The following is a 21,357-nucleotide window of genomic DNA, read 5'->3' on the forward strand; positions in this document are numbered from 1 at the left end:
GTGGGATACGCATGCATGCAATCATCACTTTACGTTCAAACTTATGCTAAGTTCTTCCTTGTAAACAGATGGAGAAGCATCTAATTCTGCACAGGGCACTTACAAGAACATTAGAAGTGAGATTATCATGACAGTTCCAGCTGAAGCAAAGCTGCAGACACCCGTCACGAAATCCTTGATATTGTACGCTAGCTAGCTGGATCCAAGTAATTAAGCTGGTATGGTTTTCTATATCCCAAAAGCCTCTGCTATGAAATCTGTTGAAATCCTGCCTGATGCGGGTTACAAAATTGAGTACCCAAATCAGTAGAGTTCTCTTGATCTTCGTAAACAGAAGATAGGAAGTCGCTTGGTCTCCTGCTTCTCGGGTCACCTGATGAAGTTGGATGATTTCCTGATTTTTGGGTCACCTGATGAAGTTGAATGATCTACTGATCTCCTGATTCTTGGATCACCTGATGAAGTCGAGATCCAAAGCTTGATCTCCTTTGGGTTGTCACCTGCTTCACGAACAAACGTTAGAGGCGCCGGATAGTCACTCGGCAATAATCCTCCGACGCTTAAGTCGGTGACTGCTCCGTGATAACAAAAGTTGAGAGAATTTGGAATGAGAAATTCTAATTACCTCCAAAATGAAGAAATCCTCCACTATTTATAGGCAAAAATATGCCTATTTGCAGTTTAGCCCTTCTAAGGTATAAAAATGTCAATTAACCCTTTTAGGGTTTAAAAACTAGGATTTGGTCCTTTTAAAATGCGAGTCTTATAAATTGACCCATTTAATTTATTTATATATTTTAAGTATATTAAAAATATGCTTGTACCCTCAACAGGAGGACTAAAAAAAGCGAAACCATTTCCATATTGTTGGCTTCTTGCCGGAACAAGTTTTGTCTTTTTGGCTATGAAACACCAAATTTTATTAAATAGTGTGGTAATGGTTAGTTGTGGGTTGCATTTACGACGATAGGATATTTATTGTCAATAATGGAAAAATTTTATGCTTTTTAACTGTAAACAAGATTTCCACTCTCACGTCGTGGAAGTGAGGGATATAAACGAGCCGAGTCGAGTTGAGCCGAGCTTTTGAATGTTCAAGCTCGATTCATTTATAAACGAGTCGAGCCCGACCTTATTTAACGAATATATTCATGGCTCACGAGCTTATTGGAGCTTTTATCGAGCCTAAACGAGCTTTATATATTTAAACTATAAATTTAAATATTCATTAAATTAATTAAAAACTAAATTATATATTTGAAAAAAATATAATAATATTATTAAAATTTATAATTTTATTCTAATAAATTAATTTTTATAAATTTTTCAATATTTTTCATAAGTAAAATGTAAATTTATAAATTAAATATCAATACTATTATTTTTTCGTCTAAGAGATGACTTACGAGCTTGTTAACGAGCCTGTTAACGAGCATGTTCACGAGCTAACGAGCCGAATATTGTAAAGCTCGAGCTTGGTTCGTTTTTCTTAACGAGCTTCATTAAACGAGCCCGGACGAGCTTTTAACGAGTCGAAACACGAACAGTTTGCGAACTGTTCGTCTTATTTACATCCATAGTGGAAGTATTGATACAACCAAAACACATAACTTGTGGGAATTATGAATTCTCCATAGCTAACGCTCCGCTTTTGTGTAGCTAACAATGGCGTCATAATGGTCTAAATGATTTGAATGTAATTAATTTATAGGATTTGAGTCATATCTTTATCATCGAATATCTTGTGATATTTATAATAATGTAATCTACTTGTATAAATGTGGATTTGTATGAGGTGGAATCTAGGAGTGGTTTCATGAAATTATCAGAATAACATGTGATGTGGTTCTGAGTTGGCGAGGGACAACTCAGGATAGTAATTGTTTTGGGAATATAGATCTGGTTCTACCATTCGGCGGATGTTTCCGTCTTAGTTATCTCTGATCGTGATCAGTTCCCACATTTGAAACTTGTATCAGGTTTATTCCCTGTTGCTATTTATCTATCTATTGTTTACGCAAAGTGTGCCCGCTGTGAACGCCGGGCTCTCTGGGATGGTCTATTGATTTGCATTCCAACGGATGGTTGCCCTTGGGTGGTAGGGAGTAACTTTAACGTCATTGCTGACCCTTTAGATCATTCGCTTGGTATTGTCTCTCGTCCGGGTGCCATGTATGAATTTGCAGATTTCATTGTGTCAGCGGGGTTATCAGATCCGGGTTTAGTTGGTTCAAGATTTACTTGGACCAACTCTAAAGTGTGGAAAAGACTTGATAGAGTGCTTATTTCTGCCAATTGGGAGAACTACTTTAACTCTTTTAAAGTAGATCATCTTCGTCGTGGATCTTCAGATCATTGTCTTCTTTTAATCTCAGCACCTATTCTGCCAAAGCCGATGAGATCTTTTAGATTTCTAAATATGTGGTGTCAGCACCTGGACTTCATGCAAACGATGAAACTAAACTGGAATAATCCTTGTAATGCCCCTGTTTTGTTGTTCTTGTTTCATACTTTTTACACACTCTTGAATCTGATGCAGGGAAGTTAAGGTAAAGATTCCAGCGTATAAGCCATACAATTCCCTTATAGGTAAGTCGTTATAACTTGGAAAGACAAAGCTTCAGACAGGGACAAGAATGGCTTTTTTCTTGGAACATGGAATTCAGCCTCTTTAACAGTATTATCAGAATACTTTTGTGCAAATATCGGGGATCACATTTGAGGTAAACATTTCACCATATATGCATTTGTATCGTGTCCTGCAGTTATAGAATTTCATTTCTTGTCCCAAAATTGGATTTTCTATCGCAGAATTCAATCGTCTCCCCCGGGGGCGGAGTCAACGGCTAGCTACCAAGCTGTGGCATTGAGGATATCAGGTGATAAGCCATGTTTTACAAAGTGAGGTTCCTGGGAATACAGGACACACTTTTGGACCAAACTGGTACACATTATTTTTACCAGTGTTTCATCCTAGGATCCACGAATTTCATATTTGGCAATGCAAAATCCCTCTTTCAGGTACTTATATTCCAACCATTATATAGATTTTTTTACTTCTTGAGTAACAAAATTGAGCTATTTTTCACAGGACTGCAGAATTAATGCCATAGGAGATGACTTCGCCATGCATAGCTGCCCATGGCAGGAAGTTCCATGATGAGGACATCGGATTTTCTTTTATGAATTTGATACTCCTTAAAATTATTTTAACCCCGAACCCATTCATTATGGGTTTTATGAGGGTTGGCCCAATTAGGGGATTATTATTACTATGTAAGATCTAGCCCAGTTTCTACCTGTTAGGGCGTGTCAAGACCTGGACTGCTATTTATGTGTTGACCCGATCTGGGGCCAATGGGTTTGGTATGTTTTTTTGTTCAAGTGGGACTCGGATACATTAAAGATAAGCTTGACCATTGCACATATATGAATGAGATAGGGATAAACTCAAGGACGGACCAATGAATGAAGAGTCCTACTCCAGGACATGTTATAATTCGATTAGGTAATTTGCTCTATTTTTTCCTATAAATACAGGTACTGTTATGGTTGTATTCATTATTCATTACTCATTATTCACTATTCATCACACATTCACTCACTTTTACATTCACGCACCCATCCTCTCTCGTTTTCGTATTAATCATACCCTCTGCCTTCAAGACGCTGACTTAGGCATCGGAGGGTCACGCCGAAAACACTTTCGGCGCCCCCCTGACCTTGTTGTTGCTTGTGCAGAACTTGGTGATACACCAGACCGAACCCGAGGTAAAATTTCAACATCATCAAAATTGTACTGTTGATGGAACCGGATCAGTTTATCTAGGCAGAGCATGGGGCGATTACTCGTTCATATTGAAAATTCAATATTGACATAAGGCCCGGATCGGATCGGACGATGGGGAATTCCATCAAGACAAAAGTATGTGACTTCTTGAAATCTGAGCATTTAATTTTCCTGATCAACAAGAAACTAAGGGGAAAAACCCTTCAATTATTGACTTATCTATGCATAATCGTGTATGCAGAACCGTTCTATTTGGAGAATATCGGTGTGGAGGAAGGGGAGCAGATAGAAGAGGTAGAATGTCATGGTCTAAAAAATCTCAAATTTGTCGTTTAATAAGTACTTGTATGTTTGTTTTAGTCATATTATTATAGTAAAATACGTCTAGTAGCACTGAAAAATGCTTTAATTATAGTAAAAAGTAGACCACAGCAGGCAGGGGATCGGATCCACTTCCAATTACATCATTTTAAGGGCAACAGGTGAAACTAGCTGAACAGCTGCAACTAGAAGGCGTTACATAATCCAGACTGAAGGTTCCAATCCATCAAAGCCTGGTGTTCTTGGTTTAAAATCGAAAAGGTAGTCTTGCCTGTGCCGGAATTTTTTCCTCTAAAACTAGTTTGAAAGAGAATACTTCCCTATCCTTTTTCCTGCTGCACTTACTATACTATTCCTTGATTACTTGTCTTTAAAATATACCTCTGTGTGATGTCGGGAACATGATCGAGAAAGCACGAAACGTATAAATATCGAATTTTAGCATGCATGTTGCCCTTTCAGGTCTTAATAAGGTTTGATTGAAGAACAATATAATGGTACGTATGCTACATTAATGACCAAAATACATACAGCTGATATACAAATTACGTAAAGTTGGATCATGAAATAAATTCGTATACTTCACCTGACATTAGTGATCATAGAACGAACTTTTCTTTCATGCTGCCATTTGATACTTAATTTTCCAAATTATATATGACAGAACTTCTAAAAGATGCTACTTTCACAGTAGCAGGGCTTTTCTTAAAATCTTGTACATTTTTCATGCATATTTTGAATCAATCACGGTCTTCAAACACATTTCAGGATCAATTATATACATAAATCTATGTGGAACAAAAAAACAATTTAAAAAATCCAACAAAATTCTAAATGTTTACTCATGTATCTCTTATTCGACCATCTGCGGCCACTACATCTCGAAGTTCTTCCGATCCTGGTCACATCTCTAGAACTTCACTATCTACGCTTTGCCCACATGATCGATCAGCAGCATCTGCGTGCTATGTACATCAGAAACCATTAACCAAGAGTGTAAGCCATGCAAATTTCTTCGCAAGATAATATTCAAGAAAAGTATGTACCCTGAAAAATATTCAAGAAAAGTACGTAACCAAGAAAATTTATAATGCAAATGAAATTTTTTACGCCATGATCTTCACAATATATATATAATCAAGAAAAATTACGTACTACACAGCAAACCAAAAAAAGAAAATTATGACGCACGAAGCAGACATGATGGTAGATAATCGTCATCAGGTTCTTTAACCTCCATTTTCTCAAGAATATAAACCCTCGTTTTGAGAGGTATGCCAAACTGGATTACCACCATGTCTCCCACATTGATCCTGTCCCGCACATTACCCTTCAATCTGCAGTTAAACACTTCGCGGGTGCGAAGTATTTGCACGTAGAATCTTCTAGCCCCAAGAGCCTTTGTAACAAGGCCTTGTTCTTCGTCTCTAACTCTGTGACTTGGAGTTTCCATCTTTTGTTTTTCCTTGGGAAGACAAAAGTTGTGGAGAATTAAAGAAAGCTGAGGGAAATATGAAAGGATTTATTTGATTGATGGAGAAGTGTAAAAATGGTTTTATTAATAAGTCTTATCGAAAGAGTCGTTATTGCGTTTTTTTAAATTGTGTTTTACTTGCTTCTTGTGTGCTTTTCTATACTATTTATTAAGTGAGAGAGCCTTACAGAAACCAACTTGGTATCTTGGTATGACTTCAATTTGAATTCAAATTATTTGAAAAATAATGGTGGGAAATAAATAATATAAATATATAATATATTATCTTTTAATTATTCCTCATAAATAAATAAATAATTACGATCGATCACAGTTCTGTTTTGCACGAATAGACATGTATCTGTTCGCTTTCATATATAACACAACTCTTGGCAATAGTTGTTTTTGGGTCATTGGACATCTTCTTTTTAGAAAATTTGATTACAAATCATCTAGGGCATGCATGATCCGTACCTCAATCCCAACATATAGGCTAGCTTTAATTTACTGCGGAAACTAAATATGTTAAAGCTAGCTAATTACAAAGGAGCATGCAATTATATATGTTTCAAATTTTCAGAATGATTTTTCTAATCAAGGTTAAACTTAAAAAATGACATTTATAACAAGGTAGTGGTAACGAGCATATCAAATTAATTTGAAGTTTCCTGCATACGCACTCTAGCTAGCTCTCTCGAGTGGTGGCAAGCCTATCACCTAGCTTTCACAAATGAGAACAAAGAGTGTGTCATTATAAGTATCACGTGATAATAGAATTTTTGTATAAAGAGGTCAACATACTCAGGGCCTATCGCATATCCCAGTCCCAAAAACAAATCTATCGAATGACTAAGTTTATGTTTTGTGGACCCGCGATCTTAGATATTCGGGGTAATGAATATTAATTTTATATTTAAATTAACTGAAAAAATCGCGCCCATCACTTGCGGAAGTTATTATCCATCTAATACCATATTAGATTGTATGTTCTCTAATGTGAAAAATAATGAATGAGAGTTCTGTACATTTTCTTATATATACACGCTCAACTAACTATATTTATGAACTCTAACTAACTCTAATATTATTTTTTCACTAGAAATATGTTAGCTTTTCTCTCTGTTGGGTTCTTAATTTGTTTTATTTTGGCTCACCGAAAGAATGGAACAAGCATAAAATGTGAAATGGATGTCATGAGCAAGCATTTTTTCAAGCGTAAGAAAACACCAAACAAATATATTTGCCAATATTGAATAAAATAAATATATCCACCGCACGACATGGATCATATAGATCAATCACATAAATTGGTACGTAAAAACACAAGCAGTGTTGTGCACATATGAAGGCATGTTTAACACTACTAATTATAATTCCCCCATGGACTTGAGATTTCATAAAATTTCAAATTTAAATTAGAAACCTTCTTTTTTTTCTTTTCTATTGATTCCACAAATTCAGTTGGAAAAGATTTCTCCTGGTAAATGGAAGACGAGTGAAGTCATTTTCAGTGCAACAGCACAATCATTATCTAAATGATGGAATTTCGGGTTCGTTTGTGCCGCTACAACGATGGAATTTGTTGATTTACAAATGATTTCCGACACCTCTATATATATACACACATTACCTAGTCTCTAAATCCTTCAAATGTGTTCCGCAATATTCTACATCAAAGAGTGTTCTATATTTTTCTTCAAAACTGATACGAGTGTTGTGTAATAGTCTAGATTTTCTTCAAAGTTTCCACATCTTGTTACAGTGCCCCGAAAACTTCTAGACCTAACTTTTAAAAAATAATTTTATCTTGAGTTAATTATATACTAATACACTAAAAGTGTTCTTAAATTTTCAAATAACTCAAATTAAAAAAATATTTTTAGTATATTATCTCAAGGTAACATTATAACAAATTTTATTTAAAAAAAAACACTTTCAAAATAAAATATTTTTTTTTCCAAACACAATCAATAAAATTGGACTATAATTGAAAACAAAAAATAAATGATAGATTAATATTATTTTTAAATTATAAAATTAGAACAAAAAAGTGCCACGGTCCGCTAACAAATTTTGCAATATTTTTGTATACCTTCACACGTTGAATTATTTTTGAAATTATTTTTAAAAAATTAAAAATAAATAAACCCTTAAATTCAACAATCGAGTTCAAGGCATGGCGTCCGGTTCTGCTTCCACCGGGTAATTACCATTTCCACCTTCGATTTGATTTTTCTTTTTACAGGTGTGTGTTATACATCAAGTGCAAGTTCCAGTAAATTCCAATACTTTCACATGAAATATCCACATAAATATATTTTTAGACTTGTTAAAATTTCTAAACCTAGTCCACAATAAGAATTGAATTCACTGTCGTTCCATGAAAAAAAGGTGATGCACAAGTTATGGTCACAATCATATAGCCAGCATATTTGTTGAAGTGATTTCTGATATCAAAACATATGTATCTGTATGATTCTTACTCAAAGTTAGTGAAGTAAAGCTTATCTAAAAATTTAACAAAACACATGGGAGCTCATAAGAATGTCAGTAATATAAAGGAGAGAAGAAAAATTATGAACATCTTCTACATCGATATCGGTTGTTATGTCTTATCTAAAAATTTACCAAAACACATCGGAGCTCATAAGAATGCCAGTAATACAAAGGAGAAAAGAAAAATTATGAACATCTTCTACATCGATATCGGTTGCTACGTTTTGAAATCTCTCCAAAGATAAACAAAGGAAAAAGCGGAGCCAATTGATCAAGTCCTGAAAATTCCCAAAAGAAAACGTATTTATAGACGTTTTCTAATGCATATATAGGTAGTGTCTCCGTATCGCCGGACCCTCGATAACTAAGGGTAGAAATGTTGGGGATATCAACGAATAGCGTAAACTTGAGGTAACATCGCAACAAAATATTACAAGTAAATAATCAACAACTTGAACAAGATGGACACCGATATTTATAGTGGTTCACCCAATTGGGCTACGTCCACTCAACATTCAAGGAGATCACTTCTTTATTAATGACAAAGAAGACAAGAGAATTGAGATTACAAACTCACTTTCTCACAAATAATCCTATTTTTTCCAAGGATAAACACTTCTTAAGAAATATCACACTAAATCCTCTTGAACACTTCTATACTTTGTGTTTATAGAAGAGAAGATTTGGAATTCCGATCTCCATTTTTCTCCAAGAAATCATTCTCCTGAAATACGACATCACGAATTCTTATAGGCCTTTTGAGATCTATGTTGTAAACTTGTAACCGAGCTGATCTTCGTCATAGCCTATAAATATGCACTTTCTTGTTTTGGCATCCAACTTATTTCTTTCATCCTTTGGTACATGAACATAAGCAACACACCCAAAGAATGATCATAGCAAACATCCTTGCCTTGCCACACTTGCTCCGAAACATCATAATTGAGAGAAGCACAGGGTGAGCGATTCAATATGTATGCGGCTGCAACCACGGCCTCACCCCAAAACTCCTTAGACAGCTTTGCATGTGAGAGCATGCTTCTGACTCTTTCTGCCAAGGTTCTGTTCATCCTTTCAGCTAATCCATTGAGTTGTGGAGTTTTTGGTGGTGTCATTTGGTATCGGATTCCATTATTCTTGCATATCTCATCAAAGGATCCAATGTATTCTCCTCCATTATCTGTTCGAATACATTTGAGTTTTGTGTCGGTTTGCCGTTCAACCAAGTTTAGAAATTTGTTGAATGTTTCTACAACTTGGTCCTTTGTTTTGAGTGTTCATACCCAAATTTTCCGAGAATGATCGTCGATAAAGGTTACCCAGTACCTTGCTCCTCCGAGTGATGATGACATTGGGCCACATAGATCTGAGTGCACTAGATCTAAGATTTTATCAGCTCTGCTAAGAGGTGAACTCTTGAATGATATCTTGTTTTGTTTTCCGACCAAGCAGTTAGTGCATTGTTTCATATGAACCTGCTTTATATCGGGTAGAACTTGCTTGCTCACAAGGCGTGTAAGATTCTTTTCACTTATGTGCCAAGACGTCGATGCCACAATTATGTTGAGTTTCTTCTGTTGTGTAGTGCATGCTCTCAAAATGTTTCTCTTGTACTACGTACAACTTCGACATCTTTGATCATTTTGCTACAACAAGTGATCCTTTTGAAATCTTGCATACCCCGTTTTGGAATGTGGTGCAGAAACCATCCTCATCGAGTCTTTCGACTGATATCAGACTCAGGCGCATATCTGGCACATTCCTGACGTCTTTGAGAATCAATGTAGAGCCATCCATGGTAGTCAAGTTCACATCTCCCTTTCCAACGACTTTAGATATGTCATTGTTCCCCATCCTGACCACACCATAATCCCCTTGTGTGTAGGATGTAAAGCATTGTCTTCGGGATGTGACGTGGACAGTTGCTCCGCTGTCGATTATCCAAGTGATTTTTTGAGTTGCCAGATTTACCGACTCTTGTTCCGCCTCATGAACGACATTGAATTCATCAATGACGTTTGTTTGTTCATCATTGGATTCATGTTTGTTTTTTTCCTTTGATTGTGGGCTGTATTTCTTAATATGCCCCTTTTCTCCACAGCGATGACACTTTATGTGGGCGTATTTTCCTGAGGATTTACTTCTCCTTGGCTTCTGATGTGTGCTTCCTTTGAACTTGTTTCTCCCCCTTTGACTCCGCAGCCAGAACATCTGTCTGTGAGGTAGAAGGTCCCTGGGATCTCCGCCTTATTTCTTCATTCAAGATGTCACTCTTGATGAAGTCCATGCTCACAACTCCACCTGGGACTGTGTTCGTGAGTGATATCTTCAATGTCTCCAATGACTCTGGTAATGAAGCTAGCACAAGCAGTATGCCCATACTTGATAACTGCTGCACGAACCCTTGAATTTCGTTTAGATGATCTGCCACCATAGTTCCTTCTTTGTATCGAACCTGAACGAGCTTTGTCAGGTAGAAAAATTTATTGTTGCCTCTTTTGGAGGCATATAATGTCTCCAACTTCACCCAAAGTGTACGAGCATGAGTCTCATTACAAATATGATTGTACACATTATCATCGACAAATTTTCTGATGTAACCGAAGACTTGCTCGTGCTCAAAGGTCCAGTTGGCATCTGATTTATCATCTGGTTTAGACTCGCAGAACACCGGTAGGTGCATCTTGGTAACAAATAGAAAATCTTTCATCTTGATTTTCCAAAGTTGATAGTTGGAGCCATTAAGATTAATTATCTTACTTGTACGTACCTCCATCTTTTATGACCGCTACCAACGAATTAATCGTTAAGCACGAACACAAAAGAGTTACTTCCCTAATACTGTCTAGAAAGTATTTTCTGATGTGGAAGTTCAGACTAAACTGCAACCACAGAACATACGAGAACTTCCTATAGTATTTGAGAACCTCGCTTTCGTAATACTATCTTGAAAGTTTTTTCTGATGTAGAAGGTCAGACTCAGTTGCAACCACAGAGCATACGAGAATTTTCTATAGTATTTGAAAGTCTTTCTCTTATACCAGTTGTTGGGGATATCATCAAAGAATAGCGTAAACTTGAGATAACATCGCAACGAAATATTACAAGTAAATAATCAACAACTTGAACAAGATGGACACTGATATTTATAGTGGTTCACCCAATTGGGCTACGTCTACTCAATACTCAAGGAGATCACTTCTTTATTAATGACAAAGAAGACAAGATAATTGAGATTACAAACTCACTTTCTCACAACTAATCCTATTCCTTCCAAGGAGAAACACTCCTTAAGAAATATCACACTAAATCCTCTTGAACACTTTTATACTTTGTGTTTATAAAAGAGAGGATTATGTGTTTTGGTGTGTTTGAAAAATGAAGAATGGATGCGTATTTATAAGTGAAGTTTGGGGTAGAAAACAAAACAAATACATCACTGCTTACATAATAAACTCAATAATTTTTTGCACAACTCAATTATGCATGTGTTGCTCCCTTGTCAAGCATGTGTCATGTAATAATGTAGCTTGATTCCTAGCAAGAAAGCCCCCAAAACATAATGTAGCTTGATTCCTAGCAAGAAAGCCCCCTAACCCTCAAGAACCGAGAGAGAAGACAAGTGAATTAGCAATAGAAAACGAATCTCGGATGCCCTATTTATCGTTTTGCAGCTAATAGCATTTTGCAGTATTTTTGTATTCCTTCATATGTTGAATTATTTTTGAAATTATTTTTTAAAAAAATTAAAAATAAATAAACCCTTTTAAATTCAACAATCGAGCGTCCCGTTCTGCTTCCACCGAGCAATTAACATTTCCAACTTCGATTTGATTCTTCTTTTTAACTGTCACCACCACCAAAGCTAATCACCTATGTCGGCGACCAAGATAACGAATCGATTTTCAAAGATTGCGTTGGCTCGGTACAACTCACGGCTCCTCTTCTGTGGCCGTGAACATAAATACGTATCCACTTTCTGTAATCAGTTCATTTGCCCTCATGGTCAGGTACTAATTTTCTTGTTAAGGGACTTTTGAGTTTTGCTAGGTTTAGGCCTTTTGCAAAGGTGGTATCTTTATATTGTTTGTTTTCAGTTTTCATTAGGTAATATCGAGTGATTTAGTATCGAGTGCTTGTTCCAACTTCTTGTTGCCCTTAATTTCTATGTTGCTTGTTAAGCATTTGAAGTAAAGCAATTCATCATAATGGAGCTAGTTAGATTATTTAATTAAGTTTCTTTGTGGTTTGTTGTGGTTGGAGTCTTCATTCGTATTGCTTAAGGTATTGCGTAGAGGCTACGCGTTAGCTTCCTAGGACGAGGCATCAAACAGTGTGGCGTTTCTTCTATAAAAGATCTTGTGAACTTATTTCAATAGTTGGTTCAGGTTATTTTTGAATTTTATGGCTAGAATATTTCTAGAATATTACTTAATTTTGAATCCTTAGGTTCGAGCATTTTTTGATCTCATTGCTTTTAAACAGCACACATATTGTCTGCTTTTATAAAGTTTACATATGTGCATCGTAGGTTCACTGACACTGGGTTGTGTCACATCATCTTTTTATGGAGCAAACATGGAGAATTTTTTTCTATTGTTTTTTCGTTTTTAAATTTTTATGTTCTTTCTGTGGTAGTCCGACCTTATGCATCAATGGGCTTTGTAGTATCATTTTCTGTTTTCCTGCCTTGTTTTGTGTTGTTTGCTGTTATCTACAATGATTAATAGCTGAAATTTTCCGAATTGATTGTATCAAGGAGTGACTTTCTTCTTCTATTTTAGGAGGAACTGCGCCACAAGTCGATGCAACATTTTTCAGCCATGAAGTCCTTTCAGTGGTCACGGCTCTCATCTTCTTCATCTCCCCAAGTGACCGAGGAGACTGCTCAATCTACAACTGGACTAGAAAATAAGGCAGATACTGAAGCCACTGCCTCTGGGAATAATGGTGCTGATCATTCAGAAGCACCAGTCTCTGATGGAAAAGCTGAATCAGGTGTTCCGGTAGAATCTGGCCCAGAAATTTCTGAGACTTCCAAGAAGAGGAGGAAGCATACTAAACGAATCGCATTCTCTGATTCGGATTCAGATTTGGAACCTGAACTTTCAAGAGACGATCTGGTGAAACTTTTGAGGGAGAAGGAACAACTTTTGTTTTCAAAGCAGGAAGAGCTGGAGAAAATGAAGGATAAGGTTCTGAGGACTTTTGCTGACGCTGAGAATGTTAAGGAGCGTACAAGGCGTGAGTCTGAAAATGCGAAGAAATTCGCCATTCAGGTTTGTCAATTTTTAATTAAACTTGTGAAATACTGTCAGGAGGAACCATGAGCTGCATCCATTTATGTCAATTATGATCAATTTTCGAGTTTCAATTATTTTGCAGAATTTTGCGAAAAGCCTCTTGGATGTGGCAGACAACATGGGAAGGGCCTCTTTTGCTGCAAAAGAGAGCTTTTCAAAAATTGATGCATCCTCAGATACGTCTGGTGCTCTTCAACAACTCAAAATACTCCTTGAAGGTGTTGAAATGACCGAGAAACAGTTATCTGAGGTATTACAGATTTGTGTCGATAAAGTTTGTGTTCTTTATGTATGTGTGATTGTGACATGCAGCCTCTGCTCGAGTCTTATTTTTCCTTTGAACTCAGAAGTTTGTGTTTTTTATGTATATGTGTGATTATGACATGCAGCCTCTGCTCGAGTCTTATTTTTCCTTTAACTCACATAGAATAAAGATTTGCTAGACAATAAAACGTGCTGTTGATACAAGTTCTAGAAAGCTTCCAATCATGCAAGAACTTCGAAAATTGTCTCCATCTACTGTTACGTCGCAACTCCAGTTTGTTCCCGAGCACATCTTTGCATGGCTTGCGCCATTTGACCGAGTCCTTCGATTATGGTCTGGCAGTCTGCCCCTCAATCGTCTCGACATGTATCTAACTTTTACAATTGGCTTTTAACGTTTCCAGGTGTTTAAGAAGTTTGGACTAGAGAAATACAATCCTACAGACGAGGAATTCGATCCTAACAGACACAACGCAGTGTTTCAAGTACCCAGTGCCAAGAAACCAGTGAACCATGTTGCTGTTGTTCTAAAGGTGTTTAATTATTTATTACCAGATGCATCGCATTGTTTTCTGGATTCGGTCCTATTGTTGGTGTATTGATTTGTGTCCCACATAGGTTGGATAAATAACCTCGCCCTCTTTATATGAACAAGGGCAAACCTTACCTCTTGAGCTAGCTTTTTAGGTGAGTTAGGTTCAAGTTTAATTTCTAACATGGTATCAAAGCCCGGGTTCCCGTTATGTGTTGGACGGCCCATAGTTGGCTTCACCCGTCCCATAGTTGACCACCCATTAATATATTCACGCTCCAGTCGTTTCATTACTGGGCGTGAGAGGGGTGTGTTGGTGTATTGATTTGTGTCCCACATAGGTTGAATAAATAACCTGACCCTCTTTATATGAACAAGGGCAAACCTCACCTCTTAAGCTAGCTTTTGAGGTGAGTTAGGTACAAGTTTAATTTCTAACACATAGAATTCTTTCAAACTCTGCATGGTTCATTGAAAGTTCTGTTTTGTTCCCACTGCAGGCAGGTTACATGCTGCATGACAGAATTTTGAGGCCGGCGGAAGTCGGTGTGACTGTGGCAACTAACGACGAGGAAGCTGAAATAGGATCCCATACCTGAGAAATATACCAGAGCTCTTTGTGCTTGCTATCGAGACGATGGACATATTTTTTACGTTTTGATAATGGTCACCATTACTCGTGAATTACAACTCATGTTAGTTGAAATTTTGAGATTTGTATTTGATTTATCCCCGTTGTAGTGGTGAGATTGAGATATCCAAGATAAGCGGTCCGACCATTTCAAACAGTCGAGCGATATTCAAAACGTTATTCAAAACACAGCAAAAGCTATGTAAAATTTAGTGAGCGATACAGCTTCTAATTCTAAGCAAATATTCAAGAGGAATAACAGAATTTTTGTATTCATCCTCCCCTACTTAACTAACGATCATTCTTCCTTTTCTCTTTGCAGAACAAGCCATCGCCCGCATTTTTATTTGAATCAGACTGGTCTTCACTAAGTTCCTGCAAATTAATTCATTTTCAGAGGAATCCAAGGCTGTGAAATGCTCTGCAAACTATATACTGACTGAATTTTGGGAACTGAAGACAAAACAAAACAAAATAAAATAAAGACGTAAAACTAGAGAAAAAAAGCCACTGACCTGAGTTTCCTCGGTAGAGATATCTCCATTGCTGGCATCACTACCATTCCTGAAGCCTTTCGTTTGATTCCTTTCGCTTAATTTATCCTCATTCCTCAACTTTTCAACACTTTCTATGTCTCCCTTTTCGATTGGAACGATCTGCGATGGATAAACACCTTTCACCCAACTCTTGACCAAACTCGAAAATTACAACCGAAGTGCGCATAATGGAAAAAACCCACATACCGGAGTGTATCGGAAGCGGCGTTTCCGGGGTTCATCAGCTGCGGTTGACAGTGGGGTCCAGCGGCAGAGGAGTAGCGGAGGCCCGTCGTTACGGTTGTTCCCGCCGGCGTTCGTGGGACGAGAGCTGACCCACTGTTTCTTCCACTTTCTTACAGGACCGCTGAACACCGGCGCCGCAGGGCCGGAGCCGTACCTGGACGAAGCCCGGCTCTGTCTCGAACCCACTCCTCCTTCCATTTCTTCTCTGGATTTGGAGTTCCAATGAATGAGGTGGGTCCTTTGAGCTGCGTACTGGTTGAGGAAGTAGGAACAGGTTTAAAGCAGAAGCAGATGGTGTGGTGGCAGAAAAGGAAACAACTTTCATGACACCTTACTTTAAGGTTGTTGCTTTTGAGGTTCCACCGTTTCGTACGGTTAATTTGTCTTTACCCATCTACTTATACTCGCTAATCGTCCATTAACAACCAATTTCTTGAACTAAAAAGCATTTGGTTACAGCGACGTCGTTTTAGTTCATTAAAAATATCTTATCTGTAAAACCAATCTCTGTCTGTGCGGCTCCAAGAAAATTGGCCACTCCAAGAATGGAGTTCTGCAGCTCTACTACTGCTTCTCACCAAACATTCTTCCCATCAAAACCCGCTGCAGCAGTCTTTTTTCCTTCTTCTCGTTCACTTCCTATTGCTCGTTATCTTAAGCCCTTCAAGGGAATTCGGCAGTCCTCATTAACGACATCGCCCCACGGATTCGTTCGTCCCAAGTACTTATCTTGTGAAAAATTAGTTACCCGCTTGGTAGCATCAGCAGCTCCGGCTGCTGTCGATAACTCCGTTGCTGATAAGCTTCCCGCTGATATTCAAGTTACTGAAACACCAGAACCGAATTCTAGAGTCAGTGTTATATCTTTTTTTTATATTAATCTTTGAGTGTTTAAGTTCTCATCCCTTTTTAATTGATGGTCCCTTCAGATTTATTATCGTTGCCCAACAATTAATTAGACGTGTTTTCTTGGAATTTTGACGCCAAGATCACATTTTTCTTTGAAATTGTCCAGTGTTGCATTTTTTAATCTGCTTTATGGTTCCTGCAGGTATCTTATTGTCGTTGAGCAATTATGTAGACAATTTTCTCGGTATTTTTAACTCCATGATCACATTTTTCTTTGAAATCGAGTTTTGCATTTTTCTTTATCTGTTTTTCTGAGATCACGAGGGTTCAAGATCACATTTTTCTTTGAAATTGTCCAGTGTTGCATTTTTCAATCTGCTTTATGGTTTCTGCAGTTATCTTATTGTCGTGGAGCAATTATATATGTTGACAATTTTCTCGGCATTTTTAACTCCAAGATCACATTTTTCTTTGAAATCGAGTTTTGCATTTTTCTTTATCTGTTTTTCTGAGTTCACGTGGGTTCACAAGTGCCCTACTCATATTTCAGTTCGTAAGACATGGATTCCTTTATGCAGGTAAGGTTGAGTGTGGAGGTTCCTGCTCCAGTATGCGACGATTGTCATAGACAGGTTCTCAAAGAGTTAATGAAACGGTCCAAGGTACTTGTCAATCGTTAACTACTATCAATGCCTGACTTTCATTCTTTACTTTCCAACTGAAATTCGGAACAGGGTATTTGTTTGTTCTAACCTCTGCATCATCACTTTACAGGTCCCAGGGTTTCGCCCCGGGAAGAATGTTCCGGAGGATATCCTTATTGGTTATGTTGGAAAGGAAACTTTTAAGAAGGCTGTAGTTGAATCTATCTTAGAGAGAACACTTCCGCATGCATTGTCTTCGGTGCGTCCTTTTCCATTAATTTGGTGTTTATTCCATGTCTCCTCAAGTGGTGATTTATGTTTTCTGTGGATTTGTTTAAGTTGAACTGGGATCTCTCATAAATATTGATGCTGGTCTCATATACACTGTATTGCTTTGTTTTGTTTAGACGGCAGATAAAACAACCATGTTTCTTTGTGGTATAGAAAAGACTATGGATTAAATGCAGATTTAATTCTGATATCAAAATTGAGACATCTTCATTCATCTTGATTTTTTTTTAATTATTTTTTTTTGGTGAGAAAACATTCAACTTCAATTTTGAGACATAGTAAGGATATCCTTGCTGAAGCTTATATTTAATGCTTAAATTGCAATTGATTCGTGTTAGTTCATAGGTGAGTGGAAGAGCTTTTGAAGATTCAATTCGTATTTCAACCAAATTTCTAGAAATGGAGAACACTTACTCTTCTCTGAGATCTCTGAGGTACGGCCGTCATTTATTATTATTATTATTATTATTATTATTATTATTATTATTATTATTATTATTATTATCATTTGAATAGACACTGCTGTATGTTTACCGCAAATTATGCTTGTTAACAAGGAATTTTCACTAAGTTTTTTGGCTACAGAAAGTACATTAACCATTTTTGAAATGGAACGTGAGAAAATTGCACGAAAGGTCCTCCAGACAAATAGAAACAAACCTTTGAATTTCACTTACGGATCGGTTTTCAGGATGCTTCTGGACTTCATTTCATGCTTATGATGCATGTGCCTGTATCGCATCCATTCTTAGTACTAATGCTTATATTCATTCTTCAAAACTCGGGCCATAGATATGATGTTATTGTCGATGTGGCGCCTGAACCCAAATGGATTCCTGAAGATGGATACAAGAATTTAAAGATTGTTGTTGACATTGACAAGGAAATAGATGCTGTGACTGCAGCCGAGCAAGAATTAAGACGCCGTCTCAAGGCCCTCGGTGCGCTAAGAATTGTGACTGACAGAGGACTGGAGGTAAATAAAACTTGTGCCTATGTGGAAATTCTGGGCCTGAGTTACTTGGTCTTAGGTCTCTTATAAAAGCTTCCGACCTTATGTTTTTCATTTTTCTAATTTCCCTGTTGTCACTGAATACCGGAGGTAATTCTGTGGATGGCTTTTACTTGTGTCTATATACTATGGTTCTTATTCTATCATTTCTCAAAATTTGTTTGCCGATCTTTCCTCAACTGAACTTTTGAAGTAGCATGTCTTTAAAAGTTTGTATTTCATGATTGAGGTTTTTATCTCTGGTTTCATTTTTTTGGAGAACGTTTATATTTATATATGAATCACCAGGAACTTCAATGCAATGACAATTTTTCTAGCAATTTTCAAAAAAATTGCAAGCTAGTAGAAAAATTAAGCAAGCTTAAAAACTTTGCAGCTAGGTGATGTTGCAATTCTCGATATATCAGCCACTACAATTGAGCAAGATGAGTCAACTCCTAAAACTATACCATCTGCAGAGAGCAAAGGTTTGCTTCAAGTACTTGTGTGACTTACTTTGTTTGTTACATCTTTCATCCTGATATATGTGTTCTTAATCAAATCATGTGTAGTTGCACATCAATTATTAATGGTCAGGTAAGATTTGTTTTAACCTTAAGAGTATTACTGTTTGCATGTAAAAGAAAGCAGTGGCAGGATACGAACAGGAAAGAAAACAGATTCGTTTATAGGCTAGGAACTTTACATTGATAATATCAACCTGGAGCGTCTCCTAAAAAATATGATTTGCGGTCATAAAATATAATTTTAACCTTGTAGATCATGCATAAACAGAAAAGTAAAAACAAAGTCTTATTTTGTAACTTTTGAGGTTATTATAATGCCAGATGTGTATTTGAGAGTATATGCTTGTCTTTTCAGGGTTTCAGTTTGATACAGAAGATGGAGATAGAGTTCTTCCAGATTTTTTGAACTTGATTACTGGGATGAAACGTGGTGGAACAAAGTCATTTCCATACGTATTTCCTGATTCTTGGAAGCAGGAAGATCTCCGTGGAGTTTGTGCTCAGTTCACGGTTTGTTCCTTTTTATTCTGATAGAGACCATTTTAAGATTGTCTATTCTGCTTTGAAGCAAGACTTGTCTATTGCGCTGACATGCCATTTTTATGTTTTATCTATTTTGTACTGTATTTTGTAGCTCATCACAAAAGAAAAAGCTAATTGTTGTAATTATTTTTATTTTGGTAATGACCCTTGTGCGTAGTCCACTTCAATATACCTACTTAGAGATTCTGTTTCTTTGTATTGAATTTGGGAGCATCTTGATTTGAGTTACTTTCAATAATTGTTTCTGTGTTGGTAAAGTGAATATGCACAATTACTCTTGTCTACTTAACATACCTGATTTTTGTAGCTTTAGACATCTTTAATTATATCTGGTTGAGACGTTCCTGTTTGCAATGACACGGATGGTTTATAGTTATGGTAAATAACTGTTCTTGAGAATTTAGTATGACCTTGATGCCTCATTCTGTTCAAGGTAGAATGCAAGGAACTGTTCTACAGAGATTTACCCGAACTTAACGACTCTCTTGCTGATAAGATTCTGAATGGATGCACAACCATTGAAGAGGCAAGTTGTTATGCCTAAAATTACTATAATTAAAGATGGACTTTTACTTCATTCATTAACCTCCATTTCAAAGATCTTATTGGAAATTTTTCTGCAGGTGAAGAGAATTTTGTTGGAAAAGTTTCTTGAATTGGAGCAAACAGCTAAGGATCAAGCAACTGATAATGCTATTCTTGACCAGCTACACAAAGTATTGCCCATTAACGTCTGAAAAATTTCTATATTCGGGGTCGTTTTGGTGTATTTATTCCTTGCTCATCGTGGATTGGCATCAAAACCCTCTTATTTCTTGCACTCTGGCTTACAAGAATCCTTCTTTTGTTTATTTCAACTTAATTTTGATGCATTGTGTCTTTTAAAATTTTTTAGATGGTTGAAGTAGAAATTCCTCCATCTTTGTTTGAAGAACAAGGAAGACAACTATATGGAGCTCAACTCTTACAAATTCAGGTGAAGGATTGCCCTTAAGTGGGATTTTTCTCTCTTCTGAGAATCGATCTCATGATGGATTTCTTGATTAGGCAAATAGGAAACTTGATGAACAGCAGTTGGCATCTTTATCGAGTCCAAAGGCAGTGAGGAACTTCCTTGAAAACAATAGAGAAAATATAACAAGTATTATAAGGCAGAATCTGGCTGTTGGCGACATATTCAAGCGTGAAAATCTGCAGGTAGATTTTTATAGCATGCTTAAATCCCAACATTCTTTCGAAAACCCAATTTGCATGTGCAGTCTGAGGTTCTCTGTTCCTCCCAGTTGCATTTGCCTACATTTTTATGGTCAAGCGTCAGCTTAAGTTTTTCTGAAACAAATAATACATTAGTTCTTTAAATACTTGCAGTCAATGTTAAAGCTATATGGTTTTGAATTTGATGCAGATATTAACCGACGATCTGGTGAAGGAAATTGAGAATTCGACTGCTGAATTCAAACGGCAAAACCAAGAATATGATGAAGAGCGTATTAAAGCACAGGTGATAAAAGGGAATCTTTATAGCATGAATCAACATTTTCTTTGGCGTGAGCTTATGTTCATCTTGGCTTAGGTACAAGAGATACTTGAGGGAGCCAAAGTGCTAGAGTGGCTCAGAGAACGAGCAGATATTCGGTACATAACCAAGTAACAACATTTTGCCATGAAGCACACTTATTAGCCGTTGGATCTGTGTCTGCTGAATCTGTTCCAGACAAATGATTCCCAAATTAGTGAACATGGCCGTGTTTATCTGCTGGATCCCAATGAAGAGTTCAACGCCACACACGACAAAAGATAAAATAACATGTATTTTTGTTTGTAGCGTAAAGGGCTGGTTTCACAATTCAAAACTGCACTTTCCTACTCAGTTAGAAGATGCTGCTTATAGTGTTGAGTTTTAATCATCCATCTGTATG

General features: G+C 36.9%; 3 protein-coding genes across 5 annotated transcripts; 2 read left to right on the forward strand and 1 right to left on the reverse strand.

Annotated features, from left to right (window-relative positions):
• Positions 1–11,796: 11,796 nt before the first annotated feature.
• On the forward strand, positions 11,797–15,267 carry LOC140867152 (grpE protein homolog 2, mitochondrial-like). 2 transcript variants are annotated; one of them, XM_073272228.1, is made up of 6 exons: positions 11,797–12,091; positions 12,866–13,360; positions 13,467–13,634; positions 14,053–14,181; positions 14,681–14,875; positions 15,134–15,267. In XM_073272228.1, the coding sequence occupies exons 1-5, from the start codon at positions 11,957–11,959 to the stop codon at positions 14,777–14,779; spliced, it is 1,026 nt and encodes a 341-aa protein (XP_073128329.1). In that variant the 5' UTR covers positions 11,797–11,956; the 3' UTR covers positions 14,780–14,875; positions 15,134–15,267. The 2 variants fall into 2 exon arrangements, with proteins under 2 accessions (XP_073128329.1, XP_073128330.1); XM_073272229.1 differs by lacking the exons at positions 11,797–12,091; positions 15,134–15,267 and adding an exon at positions 12,475–12,530 and having other exon boundaries at positions 14,681–14,818.
• LOC140867153 (uncharacterized) lies at positions 14,976–15,928 on the reverse strand. Its single transcript, XM_073272230.1, has 3 exons — positions 15,555–15,928; positions 15,327–15,467; positions 14,976–15,186 (listed from the first exon to the last, which is right to left on the reverse strand). The coding sequence occupies exons 1-3, from the start codon at positions 15,789–15,791 to the stop codon at positions 15,103–15,105; spliced, it is 462 nt and encodes a 153-aa protein (XP_073128331.1). The 5' UTR covers positions 15,792–15,928; the 3' UTR covers positions 14,976–15,102.
• LOC140867150 (trigger factor-like protein TIG, Chloroplastic) lies at positions 15,823–21,351 on the forward strand. 2 transcript variants are annotated; one of them, XM_073272226.1, is made up of 13 exons: positions 15,823–15,934; positions 17,021–17,104; positions 17,217–17,345; positions 17,723–17,811; positions 18,170–18,353; positions 18,766–18,856; positions 19,251–19,405; positions 19,872–19,964; positions 20,062–20,154; positions 20,334–20,414; positions 20,486–20,635; positions 20,844–20,939; positions 21,012–21,351. In XM_073272226.1, the coding sequence occupies exons 1-13, from the start codon at positions 15,917–15,919 to the stop codon at positions 21,087–21,089; spliced, it is 1,341 nt and encodes a 446-aa protein (XP_073128327.1). In that variant the 5' UTR covers positions 15,823–15,916; the 3' UTR covers positions 21,090–21,351. The 2 variants fall into 2 exon arrangements, with proteins under 2 accessions (XP_073128327.1, XP_073128326.1); XM_073272225.1 differs by lacking the exon at positions 15,823–15,934 and adding an exon at positions 15,971–16,444.
• The last annotated feature ends 6 nt before the right edge of the window (positions 21,352–21,357 follow it).

The sequence above is a fragment of the Henckelia pumila genome, chromosome 4 (genome assembly GCF_033568475.1).
Source record: "Henckelia pumila isolate YLH828 chromosome 4, ASM3356847v2, whole genome shotgun sequence".
In the NCBI taxonomy this organism is placed as follows: domain Eukaryota; kingdom Viridiplantae; phylum Streptophyta; class Magnoliopsida; order Lamiales; family Gesneriaceae; genus Henckelia; species Henckelia pumila.

What these genes read in the sequence shown, in the direction of transcription:
- LOC140867150 (XM_073272225.1), top strand. Translation starts at nt 16,139, where the DNA reads ATGGAGTTCTGCAGCTCTACTACTGCTTCTCACCAAACATTCTTCCCA. An exon ending in TTCCGCATGCATTGTCTTCG is followed by an intron (nt 17,346 to 17,722) that starts GTGCGTCCTTTT and finishes GTTAGTTCATAG; the next exon opens with GTGAGTGGAAGAGCTTTTGA. An exon ending in GATGCACAACCATTGAAGAG is followed by an intron (nt 19,965 to 20,061) that starts GCAAGTTGTTAT and finishes ATTTTTCTGCAG; the next exon opens with GTGAAGAGAATTTTGTTGGA.
- LOC140867153 (XM_073272230.1), bottom strand. Translation starts at nt 15,791, where the DNA reads ATGGAAGGAGGAGTGGGTTCGAGACAGAGCCGGGCTTCGTCCAGGTAC. An exon ending in GCCGCTTCCGATACACTCCG is followed by an intron (nt 15,468 to 15,554) that starts GTATGTGGGTTT and finishes TATCCATCGCAG; the next exon opens with ATCGTTCCAATCGAAAAGGG. An exon ending in TCTCTACCGAGGAAACTCAG is followed by an intron (nt 15,187 to 15,326) that starts GTCAGTGGCTTT and finishes ATTAATTTGCAG; the next exon opens with GAACTTAGTGAAGACCAGTC.
- LOC140867152 (XM_073272228.1), top strand. Translation starts at nt 11,957, where the DNA reads ATGTCGGCGACCAAGATAACGAATCGATTTTCAAAGATTGCGTTGGCT. An exon ending in TCATTTGCCCTCATGGTCAG is followed by an intron (nt 12,092 to 12,865) that starts GTACTAATTTTC and finishes CTTCTATTTTAG; the next exon opens with GAGGAACTGCGCCACAAGTC. An exon ending in CGAAGAAATTCGCCATTCAG is followed by an intron (nt 13,361 to 13,466) that starts GTTTGTCAATTT and finishes ATTATTTTGCAG; the next exon opens with AATTTTGCGAAAAGCCTCTT.